The sequence below is a fragment of the Acanthopagrus latus genome, chromosome 7 (genome assembly GCF_904848185.1).
Source record: "Acanthopagrus latus isolate v.2019 chromosome 7, fAcaLat1.1, whole genome shotgun sequence".
Lineage (NCBI taxonomy): Eukaryota > Metazoa > Chordata > Actinopteri > Spariformes > Sparidae > Acanthopagrus > Acanthopagrus latus.
The window spans coordinates 5,320,560-5,339,487 of NC_051045.1; the positions used below are offsets into that span (position 1 = coordinate 5,320,560).

Here is an 18,928-nt window from a genome sequence, read left to right on the forward strand (position 1 = left end):
GCAGTTACTTACTAGATAATTGGCATTTAATGTACGATTATTTATGATTTTTTTTTAACTTAATTGAATTAAGAAAGTCGCAAGGCAGCGTAATACACTGGCAGAATACAGAGGAAGAGGATAAAACTGCAGGCTATTAGTTGATGTTTTGACCTTTCAAATGACGAACAATATACTTGACAGTTAAAATAACAAACACAAGATAATAACATTAAATCTAAAAGCAACATTCCTTGAGAAAAAATAATTACCAGTAAAAAAGAACACCACTTATATCTCATTAACCGCGTGCTCATTTGTGTTAATTTAGATTTGTCCTATACTCCCAAACGCATCATGTGACGTCACCTTGACGGAACGCGTGCTAGTCCCTCTGCCGCAAACCCCACGTACCATGTCGCAAAACCGATGTTTGGTGTTGTTGGAGAAGTAAACTGTCATTTGGCCAGTGATATCCAGACCGCGATAGATTCCACTGTTTAAGATATGTTTTAGTGTTTTGCTAAATGTATCTTCATGCGAGCCGGTTCAGTTTAACAACAAGATGGACGACCCTGTAGGCTTTTAGGAGCCAGAAGATGAGCTGAGCTACAGCAAAACAAGCTCGAAAAATGGCAACATACAACGCCGAAGGTAAAGGAAAAACAAGTCATGAACAAGATCCCTTCCTTAGACGATGTCTCTGGGGTTTCATTAATGAGTCTGCGTCGTAATATTTCACCCTTTTGTTGGTTTCACATTCAAACAACTTCCTGTAGTAATCATGGGTGTCTGTTTTCTGTGTTTTGTGCCCCCTGAAGTCGCTGCAGGACACTCTGTTGTGGTGGAGGTGAGCCCAGATATTCACATCTGCGGCTTCTGCAAGCAGCAGTTTAATAATTTTGAGGTCTTTCTCGCCCACAAGCAAAATGGATGCTCGCTACCCAGCTCTGACACATCAGCCACCACTGCAACGACAGCTCTCACAGGTAAAACACCATATTTTGTTGTGAGCCTGCATGCAAAGATTGATTTACAGTCCTGCACTGACTACATGTCCTTATTCTTGTCCTGCACAGATTCCAGTGCCGAGTTTGTCTTCGAGGAAACCTACCAGACCTGTGTTATGAGGGGTGTCAAAAAGATTCTGACCAAAGCGCAGAAAACACCTTCCAAAAAATTAAAACCTTCGCTGACTTCAAAGAGACACAGCTGCTGTTTCTCAGGTCGGTGCCTCTCGCCGTTTTATTACTTTTAACACATTCCTTCCTTCTTGTGCTGCCAAGGGGAGAGAGAGTGGGACTTCCTGTTCCCGGTCAAGGCCCGTGTTATTAACTTTTATTTATTTAGATTAGCGTTCTGTGAGCACACGAAGCTTGCACACACCTTGTAAAAGTACTTTTTTTGTTGATCTGCAGGTTGCACTTTCAAGACGCAGTATGGTCAAAAAGACATGGAGCGGCACCTCAAAACCCACACCGGTAAGTCAAGTTATGTGTTGCTCTGTCGCTTAATCGCTTCAGAGTTTGACACTGACGCCCGAGTTGTTTTCCAGGCGAGAAGCCGTTTGAGTGCGAGCTGTGCCACAAGCGCTTCAGTCGCCGGGACAAGCTCAACGTGCACAGCCGCTCGCACACAGGGGAGAAGCCGCACAAGTGCAAACACTGTCCCTACGCAGCGGCAGACAGCAGCAGTCTGAAGAAGCACCTGCGCATCCACTACGACGAGCGGCCATTCAAATGCCAGATCTGCCCTTACGCCAGCCGCAACTCCAGCCAGCTCATTGTTCACCTCCGGTCGCACACTGGTGGGTGGTCAGAGGTTGTCAGCAACTGTTGGATGATGTTTTTTTTTTCCTGGCTGCATTGACTGTCATTGTTTTTGTCTTTCCATTTATCTCCAAGGGGACGCACCTTTCCAGTGCCAGCAGTGCGACGCAAAGTTCAAAATCAACTCGGACCTGAAGAGGCACATCCGGATTCACTCTGGAGAGAAGCCATACAAGTGTGAGCTCTGTGACTACCGCTGCGCCATGAAGGGCAACCTGAAGTCTCACAACAGGATCAAGCACAGCACTGAGAACTCCTTCCACTGTGCGCACTGTGACTTCCAGTGTGCCAACAAGACGGCTCTGCGGCAACACTCGCGAGAACACCAGCCCACTCAGCCCATCCAGTGTTCCAAGTGCACTTACTCGTGCTCCAGCAAGGGGGCGCTCAAAGTCCACGAGAGGATCCACTCTGAGGAGCGCCCCTTCAAATGTGACTTCTGCAACTTTTCCTCCAAGCAGCGCAGCAACCTCATCATCCACAAAAAGAAGTGCCACTCAGACACGCTGGAAAAGGGCAGCGGTGGGAAAGGCGGCAGAGGTGGAGGGAAGAGCAGAGGGAGTGACTCTCCGAAGCCCGTGGACTCCAGGTATCGGGCCAAGCTGGATGCGGCCCGGGCTTTCTGCTGTGACTCGTGTGACGCTTGCTTTGTGAGGGAAGACTCCCTGCGCAGTCACAAGAAGCAGCACAGAGACACTCAGAACGTGCTGCAGCTCCAGCTCTCCACCCCGGCCGATGCAGTCAACATGGTTCCCATCGCAACATCACAGAGCACCGCCCAGCTGGAAGTCCCCATCTCGTCTGACTCAATGGCTCCTTACAGCAGTGCACAGCTCAAAATCATTGTATCTCACCCCCTCGGCCAGGAGAACTCCTTGCTTCCAGCTGGTGTGGACAGTCAGAACAAGACCAACATGGTTCTGCTCAGCCCAGAAAGCCAGGACATGGTGGTCAACTCCATGATCCAGCAGGTCAACCTGTTGGCGCCTATGCAACCTCTCGTGTCCTCCCAGACTGCCGAAGCGACCCTTGAACCCCACACGGTCCTGTTGACACAGCTCAACCCCGATGACACCAACAACCCGCTCCACCAGGCCCTGCTGCAGACGGCCATAACCACTCAGGACTCCAGCAGCGGCTCGCAGACCTTCATCACAACCTGCTCTGAACTGGAGGGTCTCAACGCCCTGATCCAGGAGGGCGGCACCGAGGTGACGGTCGTGACAGAAGGCAACGCCGCCATGGTGACCGCAACCACACCCAACATGGTCTGCGGTCTGTCGGAGGATATGTCCAAGCGAGCGGGGCCGGTTGCGGTGGAGCAGAGTGCCTTACCCAGCGAGGAGAGCGCGTTGCTGGTGCCAAACATCAGCCTGGGCGGTCAGAATGTGGTCATCCACGGCGTTCCCCTGATAGTGACCACTCAGCCACAGCAGAGCGCCATAGAGCAGCTCTCTCCTCACACACTCTACGCAGACTCACACACACTGGAAGGCATCCCACAATGAGCAGAGGGTTTCGGTGTGAATGGAAAGACTGTACCTGCATCATAAGCTATTTCTTTGCCAGTAAGAACTCGCAGGCCATTAACAGAAAGCAGCTTCTGTTTCGGGCAACTTAATCTTTAACCACTGTAGTAACAATAATGTTGACTTCGGAGACGTATTAGTTTTCAGATTTTTGGAATAATTTATTGTCGTAGCGCAATAGCTAGATCATGTTGAACATTGAATCACTGTTTGAATGTGAAAAGTTGAGCATTTGGTCATAATTTCATGAACTCTATTTTCAAGTGTCACTTTTGGAAGGCATCAAAATCGAGATAAACCTAATTTCAAATAAATTATTGATTAAAATAAGGTTTATTTTTCATGAGAGGAACCTTCGAAAGAGGAATAAAGTCTGAAACAGAAGGACACAGATGTCTTTGTGCTGTGGAGTTCTCCAGTTTGTCCATCAGGTGGCAGCAGAGTGGTAAGATTAGAGGCTGAGGTTCACTGGGGCTTGTAGTCTGACTTCTACATATCCTCTAAGTGAAGCTTTTTTTCAAATTAATATTTTCAAGTCCTGGTTCAGAATCCAGGAAGTAGACATCAGTTGTGGAAAACATTGGACTCCATATCAAGGTCTTACTTTCTAAAAGCCAAGTCGCTCTCAATAGATTTTTTTCTCTCTCTTCAATAAATGGCCTGTTTTGCTTGTGGCTATCTGTTATTGTGGCCATTTTTTTACACTCAGACTTCAGCACTTAGTATTTGCAGAGACTGAAGGCTGCACCGAGTCGCCCATGAACAGTTGGCCATTGATTTGTTCCTCGTCCCTCAGCACTAATGGCTCGACTGATGCAGCCTCCTGCATTTTCTGGCTCAGTGTGGCCACAAACTCTGATGACTCTCAAGAGTTGGCTTGTGTTTGAAAAGGGGAACTGTCCTCAGCCGGAAAAGGAAATGGCACTCGCAGCAGACAGAAACAATATTAAGACCACAACACTTTTGTTCTTAAACATTCAGAATATTATTTATCAGATGTGGCGATCACTCATCTTATATGTATTAGTTGATTAGTGGCATTATTATAGTATAGTATATGCATTCTTGATCTCATAAGTGTTCAAACAAAGTACATTTACTCAAGTAGGTACTGTACTCTAATGTAGATATACTTGTTTTGAGTACCACCATTTTATACAACTAACACTTCTACTCTAAAAGCTCACAAGACATTTAAATGTTGGTATGAGTCAGACAATCTTTTAGCAAGCTAACCATCTGCTAGCTACAGTTGTTTAGATATGGCACGCACAACAGATAGGTAGGTATTAATCTTTACACCTAACTTCAGAAGAAGGAAATAAGCTTATTTTCAAAAATGTCAAACTAAATACACAGTTATAGTAGTTGAAATTAGCTTTAAGGTGCTAGTTGTGAGAAGGAACATTGTCAGTTCTTTGGGAAGTGCTAATGCTAATGCAGCCTGACACAGCATAAAGATTAGGCAGCACTGAAAACAGCTTGCATGAATCCATCTAAAGGTAAGAAAAGTGAAATTGTAACTTCAGGTTTTTAAACTTAAGTTTCAAACACACTAGACACAGTGTGTTAAAGGAAGTTAGCAGGCTGCGTCAGGCTAGCTGTCTTCTGTTTCCAATCTATCTGCTAAGTTAGTTAAGCTAACTGTCTACTAGCTATAGCTTTAGATATGACACACCACAAAGAAGAGTCAATCTTCTCATCTAGCTCATTGCAAGAAAGCTAAAAAGCAAAGTTTACAATATGTGTAGTTATATGTATGTATTTAAGGTAGTTCAAAATAGGAACCCATTTATGTCATATGTCACGTAGGGTCCCTTCTGCCCCATGATTTCACTTCAATTACTGCCAACAGCTAATCTTTTTTTGTACTTAAACTTAATTGTTTGCAGGACCTGAACTATTAATGCCCTCTTTTTCCCTCTCGTTTACTTATGTAACAGATCTGAAGGCCTTTGTCTCCTGAGTACCATTGTATCTGTCCTGCTGCTCTCCGTTTGTAACTTTAAAAGAATCCCCAAACTTCAGGAACGTGAGGCGAGTGAAAAGTGACAAATATGGCCCATTCATAAAGAGCGCCCGGAGATAAGTTATGCTCTTGCATTGTCAGTAGCTGCACTCGAGCTCACATTGATATTATAATCACACCAATGGTCCATGGTGTCACTGGTGACCCTTTTTGAACAATGTGTGTGATTTCCCCTACCAAGGTCTGTCGCCCGATGTTCAGGTGGAATTGCTGGAAAAAAAAAAAAAAGGCTGCTGAAATTCCATTATGTATGGAGATGAACGTTATGTGGGAAAAGCAAGAAGTGCTCTCTGGTGTATCTCTTTGATCTATTATCTTACAGACTTCCAGGCCCTAATCCTGAGCACCCTTGAGGAGAAGAGTCCATTTCCCCCCCTCTCCTGTTCCACATGTGACATCATGGCTGGGTTAAGTGCTTTTTTTCTTCTTCTGTAGAGCTTTGTTTGGGGGTGGGTTGGGGGGGGGAGTATGAAGTTTCGTCATCAGTGTAATGTTAACATCATGCAGATCTCAAATAATTTTGTGTATGCTTTTTTTTTTTCGCGGGGGGTTAAATAGTGAATGCACGGCAGGATGAAAGGTAGCAGGAGTTTTAAATAGACCTCTTGATACTGTATGGCACTTCTGGGTTCCTTCCTTCCTGTGTTTGAGATGCCAGCCCTTTGAATGGGGTCATAAAAGTCCCCCCCCCCCCCAAAAAAAAAACAATTTCCACTCACAGCTGCTTAAAGAAATCGTAAGTTGCGATGCATTCCTTCTTCTGGACATAAATAGACCCGAAAGAGGAGGACCAGGTGATCGAAGAAAAAGGAAAACAACCACATGAACAGGCGAGAAAGAAGGAAGCTACTCTAGATTTTTTTTTGGGGGGGGGGGTGTCAAAACCTTAATGAATGTGTATGTCGCTTGATATTCTTTTGTCAGAGGTGGTTATAAATCGTTCAGACAGCTGCTTCGCACTTCACTCCTCCAGGTACAATCAGTCACTCGGTTTAACAATAACATTTCTGACCTTTGCTTTGTTTGCACACAATTTGCCGCGCCATCACTAAATGGCATCTAAAGTCATAATGAAATTAACTGATTGGTAAAGTATTGATCTGTTTTTTTTTTTTTTTCCAATGCAGGCGCCTTTTTTTTTTCTACTGTGACACTATTGACATCTTAAGTGAGTTTTTGATTCGTCGGTACACTGGAGGCTTTTATCTTGTCTCTGTTCGCTGCTTTTTTGTCTGCGTGATAGAAATACGTGATGATTGAGCTAATTGATCAGCCTTTTCACAGCCGAGCAACAAAAAGACACTTTAATTTACCTTTGTGAATGCAAAGTGATTATCAGCAAAGACATTATTTGGCTATTGTAGCGTCCCAGAGCGGAATCAATGGCACAACCATGCGTTATGTTGCCTCTGTGGGTGGTTGTGTGCTTCATGTTTTATTCTTTTATTTTTGTTTCAAACCAAAAAAGCACTGTTTTGTGTGGTTTCCTGCTCAAATCCTCAAAAAAAAATTCTTCCAGCTAATCAGGATTTCACATTTTCTAAAAAAGCTTCGTCACCTTTGGGGTGGGGGGGTTTCATTTGGCATTTGAAGTGTTTAGGGTGTTGTTTTTGTCTTTTTTTGTCTATCTTGGGTTGTCAGGAAGCATTATCCTGACAGGCTCTTTTGTTGTTGTTTCTTTATGATTGAAAGCAGCAGTTTAAAAGCGGTCCTCGGGGGGCAGAAAAATAAGTACAATTTTGAGCCAATAGGCATAGCTGGAGTGAGAGCACCAAAGCCCATAAAAGTCCTCTGGTGGACAAAGGAATGCTACAGTATCTGCCGCTCTCCAACACAGAGCCAGTGCCTTTTATAACAATGTCCTTTATAACGATGTGGGTTTCACCATTTAGCGATGAGCGCTGAGTGTGATCTCGTGAATGCAAATAACCAGCTATCAGCTTTTGTGATTCAGTAACAAAGACATTTAGCCATTGTCTCCCCGTCCTGTTTCTGTGCCACTAACCCTAAACAAATGAATGTTTGCGCAGTTTTGACCATGTGCATGGTGCCGTGTATTGAAGCGGGGAACAATCGCCCAATTGTTTTCTTTTATTCCATATTTTTGTGGGATGCAAGTTGCGTCGGGGAAGTGTGAGTCTTGTGCCATCAGGTTTTGGCCGTGCGCGGATACAGGATTTGTTTTTTTATGCACAGTTTTGTGACAGCCCCCGATCATTCTCACATGTCAGCACGTTGCTTTGTGTTTTCCCTGTCCGCATTCTCATAGTTTGCAGCGCAGGACAGACAGTTTTTTGTGTGGTGCGACATTTGTTTTCATTGCCGGCCTGCCATCATAGAGTGATCAGATTCTTCTTAAGCTTTGGGAAAAAAAGTAGTTTAAAGCAGATGTGTCATGAGAAAAAAAAAAAAGGGATTCTGTTGAATGAGGCGATGCTAGTTGCTTTATTTAATTTCCAGGTGACAGAGAAGTGTCAGCGCCTGGTGGGATTCACAATTCAAACAGTCAACACTTCTACTTGCGTGTCGCCTCAGCGAGCGGCCGGTTGTTTGGATATTGTCTCAATTAAACTCGTTGCATAAGAAAACAAAACCTATTTACAATTTTAGAAATTCCTGCGGTGTCAACAGATGGCTATGAGCAAGCAAAAATATTTTCTTTGTTCACACATGCCTTATCCTAAGAAAACAAACACGTCGGAAATCTGATCTTTACAGACACAAGCCATTGTATTTGTGTGTGTTTGCGTGTGTGTGTGCTTCAGCCTGTGTTTACCTTTCCTGCTTTCAAAGCACTTAATGCACACAGATACTGCCGCCGCCAAATTCATTCCTATGCAGTTCTAAAAAAAGAAGTCCAGGGTGGAAATGGATCAATTAGAAGAGCAGTTTGAGACATGTGGATGATTGCTGATACTCAAAAGTTTGGTAATTTTGCAAGTATCTTTAAAGTTTTTTGTATCTTAGTCTGATTTCTTTTGGCTCACCGGAGGGTCCTGAGATACTTTAAGTGTATCTTGCCTGTATTTCCTTTTCATCACTGGTAATGATTCAGCACACAGTCGGCGACAGACCCAGGAAATGTACTTGTTTTCATTTTGATACGGTGTTTCTTGGGGAGACAGGGAATGGTGATGAGGGTGGAGGAAGAAGATAAGATTAAAGCTGCATTACTATCTGCAAAACTAACGCGGTTACAAAATGAGTCACTTTCGTTATTTCCACCTCAATAAAATCCTGTCTCGGCCCCTTTTCTTTTGCTTCATAAAAGAAGTTCTCTCACTGCCGCCATAATGTCCACCCATCCCCACGATCCGAGTCGTGGCCTGTCCATATTTGCTGTTTGTTTGACCCCATAAGGGCACGAACCCTGGCTGATCCTTCATCTGAGGACAAAGCTTATGTTTGCAGTGACATCATAAATGCCCGTGCAGAGAAAACAATGGCTGATGAATTCAGTGGGAGTCGGGCACAGTGGACGGCCAGAGACACAGAGAGACGTGGCCCGAAACTTCCAGTGTCATGGAAAGTTTTCAGACGAGGACCCACACCTTGACCAAACACACACACAGTACTCCCAAAATGTAGTCAGAAGGGATCAAATTGCTGGCGTTGTTTTAGGGACAGTGACGGGGCGGGGCCGAGCTTTGCTGAGATCATCAGGTTATAACACTAAATGTTTATATGAAGCTTTGTGACTGCTGGAGACAGTCGGAGATGGGGCTCTGCTCCTTAGGGAAGAAAGACGCTTTGTTTTTATAGGCTGCCTGGAATGTGTTAAGGACTGTGGACATCTGCTTTATTAGCATATGTGATTCCACCCCCAGCTATGAATCTGCTGGTGGTCTGATAATGTCTCTCTGATATCTGTGAATACAGACTGTGTGGATGCTTTTTTTTCTTTTACACCATTTAATGAATGTGTTGTGGTTCAGAATCAGGATTTGAATTTTAGATTTTTAAACTGTGACTGAAGCAGAGGAAGCCATTTTTTGTTTTGTTTTGTTATGTAGATGTTTGTGAATGAGAGAGAAGTTTTTTTTGTTTTGTCAGTTGTTTTGTCACCACACAGAGATTAGCACTATATGAATGTGTGTTGCTGCAGAGTTTTTTAGTCTGGCTCTCCTGGAGCTTATTGGTGTGAAAATTCCTCACAGTCATTCTCAGGTCATTAGAAATGCATCCCGCCCATGCACTCATACTGGCTCATGGATTAGCATTTTCATTGTTAGGCTAATTGCATTATTGTGGCTTTTTAAAAAATCAAGTAGGGGGTATAAGGGCCCGTATGAATGTACAAGCACTTATGGGCGAGATTTATTTTCTTCAAATGGAAATGAAATAGCTCATTTATTACTGAAAGTTTCGTGTTTTATTGTGAGTTATTTGGAGATTTGATGATTATTGCATAAAGGATAATTTCACCCAAAATTAAGGCAACATTTCTGGAGCTTCACAGCAGAACAGCAGCATTCTCCCGAACAACTGACATAGATGGAAAGGCTCCGTACAGATCATGTGGTGTAATCCAACTTTGATTGAAAAGGCGATATTTACATAATCAACACGTGTTCAAGCTTTTTTCATTCACGTCGGGCGCATGCTAACCCTTTTCGCTTAGCAGCTGAAGTGAAACATTCAGCTTTACAAAGGGTGTAAATAACATCCATTCAAATCAATTTGGGGTCCTGGGGCTTCCTGAGACTGGGATTATGCTGGACAAGCTGTTGGGAGCCATTTCATGTTTCTTTTTTTCAGTTTTAAAACAAGTCCCCATCTTCTTTAGCTGTTTCAGATAGTTTTTCAACGCCGTTTGCTGTAAAGCTCCTGAAATTAAAGAAGCTTCACCAGTACAGAGGTCACTTTTGGGCAAACTGCTCCTTTAACTTACCCTTGAAATCATATTTAAAAAAAAAAAAACAATATTACATTATGAAAATATTTTATCACAAATTTGGAAATATATAACCTTAAACTCTTCCCTGATAAAACCCTGGTCCTTGGTTGACCCGCAGCACACACACACACACACACACCCGGGGGGAATTTCCTGTTCTCACAACTCCGTGTCAGGTAATTAATTAGCTTATGAACGATGCACCATTTCTCAAAAAGCCAAGTGATAAGGATCACATGGCAGACTCCCCTCACACAGATATCATCTATTAAATAGAACAGGCCCGTGTAACCTAACACCTTTTAGGGAATGCACTCAATCAAGCCTATTGTTTCTGCTCACATACAGTTCCTTCTGTGAGATAAGTGCGGCCTGGCCACCGAGATAACAACAATGCCTTAAAAGCATGGATGAGACGGTCACTGTCAACACCTCCGCTGTGAGATTCCTGCCCAGATTAATGTGCTGGTTCAGCTCAGTCTGTTCAGCTGTGGGTAAACTGAGAACTGAACATAACAATGAATGCAATGTGGAAAGTTATATTCTTCCAGTAACTCTCTGGTTTGCTAATATCACATTCTCCCTCAACTAATCTTCAGACCGTTAGTCAGGATGTAATGAGGTGAGTCCGCAGTGTGATTCACATACCGATTTGATGAGGGCAGCTTCTGAATAGGCTGCATAAATATTGTGGCGCTGAGGATGTGAGTCAGGACAGAGAGAAGTCAGTTCATTGGGCCATTATTTGAGTTGAAAGGAAGGAGAGGAAGTTGGTTTTGAAGATTTGTCACCGGCGGATCTGTCTGTTTCAGGGGGGGGTGGGCTCAGCACGGCTCAGGAATGTGTTACCAAAAAAAAAATAGAAAATAAGAAAGGTGGGTGTTGAGAGGTTTTTCTTAGATAGGACTAACTTGTCAAGCTTGTCACCAGATTTGATGTGCTGATATTATTGATGATGATATTTTAATTGCATATTTATTTCACTTTGTGTACAACCTGATAAAACCTGTTTATGTTTATCTTGAACAACAGGTTTGATCTGCTTTTGGAAAACTGACCCTATTTTCTAGCTTTTGTTCTCTGTCATGTCACGCTCTCATTGGCTCATTAGTCTTTTGACTGCATCTACACTTGAGCTAAAAGCTAACAGAGGCCGTTGTCCCACTCAGACCCTCATCGCCGGTGTGGTGGGAGGCTGATATATCCATCTGCGCGCTGCGAAGAAGCACTAATCCTTGACAACTGTGCCCCTCTGGCACCATATCCGTTGCACTGCTGGTTGTGTGATACAATGGGCTCCCCTCCTTTGTCCTTGAAATTGTTTTAATTAGCCCCACGGCGGGGGTTGGGGTTGCAAACATAAGAGTGACTCAATGGGACTGACAAATTCACAGGAGCATGATACTACAGGCCCGGTGCTTATATGGTTAAAAGAGACAGAATCACAATGAATGAGTCAGATCAGCCTCAACCTGAATAAATGCAGCTAGCATAAAGATTATGAGCAACTTGGGAAATACCTGAATAATCTTTTGTGTTCAGAGGTGGAAGCTATGTTTCAATATTAGCTTATGTCACGAGAATCTAATTATTCTAAACTTTGATTAGCTGATAGATACTTTATAAAGATGTGTTGTACAGCATTTTGAGGGTACATTTGAGCGCTTTTAAGCAACTTCTCAAGCATTTTCAAGGAAGTTAAACCAAAAATGTCCAGTGTCTCGCAGCCTTTATTATCTCACCTGCATTACGACGTTTGCAGAATCCATTTATTCCCACAGTAGTCAATGTATACTGTACATGAACCTTCATTATATGTTCTGATTGGTTAATAGTTGACCCCAGGAGACAGCAAGTGAATATGATGATCAAATTATTTACATTCATATATTAAAAGCGATCTGGGTTACATCATTGATTGTATAGATGAAACAGATTTCGTTGAAATATATTTGAATTTGAGCAGATCTTGACCCAAACCTTCCAGACTTGGTTCAAACCCCGGTTTCATATTTAAGCAGTAAAACTGGAGGTCAACACCCAGCGAGGAATGTGAGCGAGCAGTCGTCAATGCATATTTCCTGACTGCTAAACCTGATGCAAAACACACAGAAAGACAATGACCTCAAAAACAAAATTTCCCTTAAATGTCACTTGCAAATCTCTAAAAACCTGTTATGCTGGCTGGTCCGTGATTCACTCAACAATTGGCTCAATGAGCCTCACAGCCGCATGCAGTCACTTGCCCCTCCACCAGACTTACAGCATGGACCACTTGGACCTCCCAGCAGCCGGCCAGAGCTGCCGACAAGAGGTGACAAGAAGCCGGGTCGCTCCGAGAGGATCATGTGGCCTCTTAAACGCCACTATAATCCAATATCCGTGTCTGTTGTGCAGGTCACTTTCTTTGGGATAGTTCATTCAACTCGCCCTCAGTGGAACGCACACCACAGCATTAGCACCAGCTCTTGAGATGAGGGAGGAACAGCTGTAATTAAAGCAAAACAGTGACTTTCTCTGTGTGACAAAAAAACGTTGGCATTTTATGTAAATGCTCGTAGCCCCTTTCAGACTCAGCTCTCCCAAGTCAAACACACCCATCCCCCTCGTGTTCTCCTCCTCTCCCTGCCCCATGGGAGGAGGGGTGCTGGAGAGGCCGAGAGAGAGAGAGAGAGAAAGATCCCAAACCATCTGAATCCCTTTTAACTAAGTGGCCAGAGAGGAGTAAGGGCAATTATTCCACCATGATGCATTCCTCTTCAAAAGAGGACATCATCACTGCTCAGCACATGGAATGCAAGCTGTGTTACGGGCACTGAAGGCATGTTACATCTGCACATTGCTCGAGAAAACCATAGAAATGAGCATCGGACACAGCAAAACAGGTGCTCAGGAGGGCATCAAAGGATGATTTCACCCAAAAACGAAAATTCAGTATCTCTCATATCTTCTCACCCCCATGATGACGAAAGTCAACATAATAGCTTCATGAAGTTCAGCATAATCTACGTCTCTGTAATCTCTGGAAAAACATCAACATCAGACGAGGTGCAGTAACAGTTTAGTGGCTACAGGGAAGATTTTGGTTCTTAAAGGGTCTAAATAAATTCTTCTCATTGCTTCTGGACACTTAAACTATGCTGGACGAGTTCTGTGGAGTCATTTCATGTTTTTTATCGTTGTTTTTGTGCGTTTTAAAAGCTCTATTTTTTCCACCCTCAACCACACTTTTAGCGTGGTTGCTAGTGCAGGAAAAAGGGTGTAATAACGTATTAACATGTTTTGTGTTTTTTTAATATTGTGATATAAGACTTTATCTACTTCAGTTGTTTAGGACTAAACAAAACTTCACCTTGCTACCATCCATGTAGGGGTGACTAGATAATGACCGTTTTTTGGGTGAACTTGTCCTTTAACTGCTGCACGCACTGTAGGGTACAAACACTTTCATATAAATGCTATTACAATAATGTGGTTATTTACTATAAACTCACTGAAGGATGATTTATCAAATCACCAAAACAATGTGTGTAAGGAGTAAAATGTTTCAAGATCAAAAATCACAAAAACCAAACATCACCAAACTCTGAGAATCCATACATTTATTAAAAACGTATATTTAAGCATATTGTCAGTGTGTATTCTGAAGATGTAGATGTGGACAGACAGTAAGAGCTTCATGAAGTTTATATCAGATATTCTACACTATTTTATTGCAGCTGAACCACTATGTTCTTGATATTTGATTATCTCTTACTCACGCTGGAGCTCAGCTTCCCGCCACTATAAACACAGGCTTAATGATGAAAAAATACCGCTGTGGGACGTTTGAATGGAGAAACCTGCAATTAACAAAGATTAATAATGGTGTTCTGTGATGAAGCCCCTCCTCACACCGGCTCCCTCAGGCAAAAAAAGTTCTGTGAGAGAGAGAGAGAGAGAGAGAAAAAAGTGTTTGTTTATTTTCTTCCTCCATAGTCATGCTGATTATAAGAAACTGGAGACGTTGCATTCTTGTCCGCGTGGAATTTCAAGTGTTTTTTCCCCCCTGTCACCTTTCATCATCAGCTCATTGAACATGCTCAAAAGAAGGTATGTTAGTTGAAGATGTGAGGTCAATGCACTCTACAATTATTCAGTTCTGATGACCACTTTTTAATTTCTTTTCGTTAACTACCTCTAAGAGGAAAATGTAAACTCTCCCACGCCTTATTACAACCGCAGATCTGTGATTTTAGTATTGTGTGTCCAGACTCCCCACACCCCACCTGTAGCTCGTGCAGTATTGATTGCCTTGCGCGGTCCGCTTCTTCACTGGTGTTTAATGGAGCTCATCGTTCCTTACCAATTCTCTCACCATTTCCCCTGAAACAGGACACTCGTGCCCATGTATCATCCAGCGGCACCTTTCTTAGGAAGCGACTGGAGCATGGAGCGAAAGCTTTAACACTTTCCAGAGTAAGACAATGAGCTCAAGACAAAATTTCCAAACAGAGCAGCTGTGTGGTGGAAAACACTCGCCTTTGTCCGATCATCCCCTCGGTCACATACGGGCTGTCATATGCTGAGCATTTGTTTGACTGTTGTAGATGGGTTTTTGAAAGCATGTGGGGTGGAACCAAACACATTCTTATGTGTGTGTGAAAATCACAGGGTATAGAGACAGATGTAGCACCACTCAGCTCCTGTTCTCTCACCTCATCTGTGACAGAATGCGCTGTTTGAAATCAGTTTTTAGACACTTTCTCCCATACAAGCAGTGATTGAATGTAACTTAGTGGCTACATTAACTCAAAGAACTGCACTGAAATACAATTTAGATTTTCTTGATGAGATAGTCTTACAACTATACTACTATAACTTTTTACTCCACTGTATTTATTTGATGAGTTTAGTTTTTATAGTTACTTTGAAGAATGGAGACTGCATCAGAGCCAAACAGTGCATTTTAAAATCATAAAGAAAATGCAGTTTATTTCATCCTCAACTTACCGTCAATCGAAGGTATGCAGTATAAACATACACATAAATATGTTATATTTACTTATTCTTGTAATTTTTATACTTAAGCACGTACTTACCAAAATTGCCAAGTTCTCATTTTGAAACTATCTTGATATCTTATAACTTGTGTCTCTGGACAGAGCCACACTAGCTGTTTCTGGTCTATGTGCTAAGCTACGCTAAGATAAGCTAACTAGCTGTTCGTTTAAGACTTCAGTCTCAAAGTATTTCAGTACTATTCGTATGGGTGACTTTCACTTTTAGCAAAAAGCTATTTGGAGCTGATATCTTTTTTTTTTTTTTATCTCTGGGAATTTTCACAACACCACATATAGCAATCTACGTTCCTTTAACAGTCAAATGATTATGTAAGTAAAGCAATCATTTTGGGAAATAACAATTTGCTTTCTTGTGCATGTGGCTTCCACCACCAGCTATTTAGCTTAGCTTTGCATAAATACTGGACACAAGTCGAAGCAGCTAGCATGGCTCTGTCCAAAGGTAGTAAAATTCTACATACCAGCAGATACACCTCTCAAGCGCACTAATTAGCATTTTATAACCTGTTGTCCCTTTGGGCAGAGCCAGACATGCTGTTACTGCCTGTTTCCTATAAAGTGTACAAACATAACTGGTGTAAATCTTCTTTATCTAACCCATTAAAATATCTTAATGCCTCCCAAAAGTGGACCTATTTAATGTATGAAAGAGAAAACATTAGCTCGAAATCTCTGTAATCTGCAGCTCATACCAAACTTCACAGTGTCTGTGTCATGTTAGTGGGCAGATCCTACGTGCTGACACACAGACAGCGGTCAGCTAAATGTGCATGTGTGATAAGTCCGACCGAAAGCTTTCATCTGCTGGACGTTTGGACGGAGACACAGACGGGTCAGGGTTAATGACAGGCTGTCATTGCACCTTTTAATGTACTATGTGTTGAGTAAAGGCTGTTTACTCGGTCAGATATGGGAGGTGGTTTTGTAATGAGAAGAGAAAAAAAAAAGTAAAATCTTAAACATGAAAGGAATCTGATAAGTGGATGAAAAACTACAAGCTGTAGATTTTGATGTAATTGTAAAAACATAAGTTTTGATCAATAATGAATTAATCTGCCATCATTTACAGACAGGGTGACTCCATATTCCATATCTGTGCAGCCTCCTCTCTCCCCCTTCCTCCCCACAAAGAAACTAAGTATGAACATTTCCCTCAGAGAAGTCCGACTGTAATGGAATACTTGTTAAAAAGAGAAGAATGTGCTTTAATTTGTCAAGGGGATCTGAGCTGACAACTTTAGTAAAGTCCACTATAACAACCTTCCAGGGCCCCTGACCTAGGGAGGGAGTGACCCCTGACCTTATTTGGGCCTCTTTTATGAGGACTTTTTTGGCTCCGGCCAGATGGCTAAACTATCAAAGGGTTTTTTTATGAGAAAAATCTGCAGGCAAGAGCGGAGTAGTATATTTATCTCATTGTGCGGAGGACGAAGCCTCTGTAACTTCCGACTAGGTGGGTTCGAGAGAAGAATTGGATACACTTGAGGGGTGTGTATGTGTGTGCTGAGCTGTAATTTAGCGCAAATAAATAATCGCCTTTTCAAATATAATATCAGATTTTGGAGCTTTTTGATCAAAGTTATTGGCCTTTATACTTTTCATCTTTCAGTGTCTGCTTCTTCATAGTCAAACACGCTATGTTCATGATCAAAATGTAGATTTTTACAGTTTAATGATAGAAGAAGATGTTTTGCACAATACTTTAATTAGCATCCTAGCCTCAAACAACATTTTCAGCTCACTATTGACTCAGTCGTCCGTCTCTGCTAACAGCAGCAGCAAACAAGAAAAAAGGGGGAAAAAAAAGATTGATTTTATGTCTTTGCAATTCAAAAGCTTGTCAATAGCAGCAATCAGACAAGGAGAATGAAATGATCGGCCCGCCGTTGAAAGGGGCCGCCGCTCCTCCACTTTCAAGCAGAACCGACCATTTTTACAGGTAATGTAAAACCCGTGTATGAAGAGATTTTACAAATGTTGCCCCGAAGCCGATGTGACAGTTGCCTGAGATCACAGATGAGAGCAAATCAGTGGAATTTGTGTGTTTGAGAAAGGGGAAGAGTTGTGTGTCCCAGGGTCACTATAACTCGCTCTGCTCACATCACTCATGTGGCGTCTTTATGAGCGATGGGCTGTTTTGTTGGATTAGGTTTCTGGGGAAGCATTTAGTGCCGGGCCTATGAGCAGAGCGATGCAGGAATATATATTCCCAGTAAATGTTTGCTGTGACGTTCGATACGCACGTAATCCGGCTGAACGTGTTTGTTTGCGCATTTTGCTTGAATGTGACTTTGCGACTGACACGAAACGCTGCGAAATCTGTGCAGTCAGGCCGCTAAAAGCTCCTCTCAGCAGGAAGTAAATGCCTTCTTATACACACATGAATAGTCACACAGCTGTTGCAAGCATTACCTGTTTGTTGTTCTCTTCAGAAACCAAATCAGCTGCTCCCTCTGAGCCTACTCATCATACGTCTTCTGACCTCCGTATGAACAGGAGCAGGATCATTTCCAGACGTATATTTCACAGGAGCGGAAAAAGGAGATAGTCAGGAGTTTTAAAGTCACTGCAGCACCAGAATCTTAAGATAAATGTGTTGTGTTTTTTTTTGTTTTGTTTATTTTTTACATGGCATAGTAAGATATGAAAAATTAGCATGGTTCAGTTTTCATAACCTCCCAACACAGATTCCCAGAGACTCTGATCGATCATTTCTGACCATTTGCAGGATTTTCAAACTAGTATCTAACCTCTCATAACATGGGTTAAACTAAGCTGTCGCCGGGCCTGGTTGTTTTAATGTGGCCATTCCTTCCCCTGATTGCACTTAGAGGTCGAGCGAGATCTGAAGTCACTGGAAGCAGTTAAAATAATAGGAGCTGACCATGTGTTTGAGGTTATGGGAAGGGGAGGGGACGGCCCCTCTTACAGAGCGCTGCTGTTTACTCCAACATTGTAAGAACTGGAGAATATGTGATGATGAAACATTAGTTATGATGCTTTTTGAATCTGTTCTAGCTGTGTGAGCGAGGGGGTCGACTGATTCATTCTTTAAAAGGGTAGATGCAACACATAAGGCCTCTTTTTTGATAATTCATTTCAGATATGAATTATTATCAGTCGAACACAAAAAGTAGACTGTAAACCTGACAACCTGATTACCTCAATTGTTGGGCAATTGTTGAGGTGTAATCAGGTTTTTGAAATCAAGCTGAAAAGCTTTACAATTTAAACATTTTCATCTAATTTGTAATTTCTTTTGGGCGACTTTTTACAATTTACAGTGTAGATTTACATTCTGATGTGATATTTATAAATACATGTAAAAGAATCTCTCCTGGCAAAACGTTTAAAACCTTTATTCAGACGGTTCTTTCATGAAATAGTACATCAATAATCCATATCTAAGATAGACGATTGAAAATGAGGCAATATGTGTTGCATTGTAAAGATGGAAATTAACAGGACAAAACAATCAAAAACCTTTTTTTTTTTGCCAGATTGTTGTCTGGCATCTGTATTTTTTAACTGTGTTGCCACTGAAATGGCTCCTTCTGCACATTTTGTTGAAACCCTCAGATATATTCAACCTAAATCTCCTG

The 18,928-nt window shown here is 42.3% G+C and overlaps 1 protein-coding gene and 1 long non-coding RNA gene across 4 annotated transcripts; one reads left to right on the top strand and one right to left on the bottom strand.

The window, feature by feature from the left end:
* Positions 1-362: 362 nt before the first annotated feature.
* Positions 363-3,726, top strand: zfp64 (zinc finger protein 64 homolog (mouse)). Of its 3 annotated transcripts, XM_037104095.1 has the most exons (7): positions 363-633; positions 801-829; positions 905-968; positions 1,059-1,205; positions 1,398-1,460; positions 1,535-1,786; positions 1,884-3,726. In XM_037104095.1, exons 1-7 carry the CDS (start codon positions 612-614, stop codon positions 3,314-3,316), a joined length of 2,010 nt encoding a protein of 669 aa, XP_036959990.1. In that variant the 5' UTR covers positions 363-611; the 3' UTR covers positions 3,317-3,726. The 3 variants fall into 3 exon arrangements, with proteins under 3 accessions (XP_036959990.1, XP_036959989.1, XP_036959991.1); XM_037104094.1 differs by having other exon boundaries at positions 364-633; positions 801-968; XM_037104096.1 differs by lacking the exon at positions 801-829 and having other exon boundaries at positions 364-633.
* Positions 3,727-13,848: 10,122 nt separating this feature from the next.
* LOC119022141 lies at positions 13,849-14,607 on the bottom strand. Its single transcript, XR_005075838.1, has 2 exons — positions 14,532-14,607; positions 13,849-14,183 (listed from the first exon to the last, which is right to left on the bottom strand). It is a non-coding gene; the product is annotated as an uncharacterized LOC119022141 (long non-coding RNA).
* Between the last annotated feature and the right edge of the window lie 4,321 nt (positions 14,608-18,928).

Coding starts and splice junctions, on each gene's coding strand:
- zfp64 (XM_037104094.1), top strand. CDS start 612: ATGGCAACATACAACGCCGAAG. Junction 1,461..1,534: donor GCACCTCAAAACCCACACCG/GTAAGTCAAGTT, acceptor GTTGTTTTCCAG/GCGAGAAGCCGTTTGAGTGC. Junction 1,787..1,883: donor TCACCTCCGGTCGCACACTG/GTGGGTGGTCAG, acceptor TTTATCTCCAAG/GGGACGCACCTTTCCAGTGC.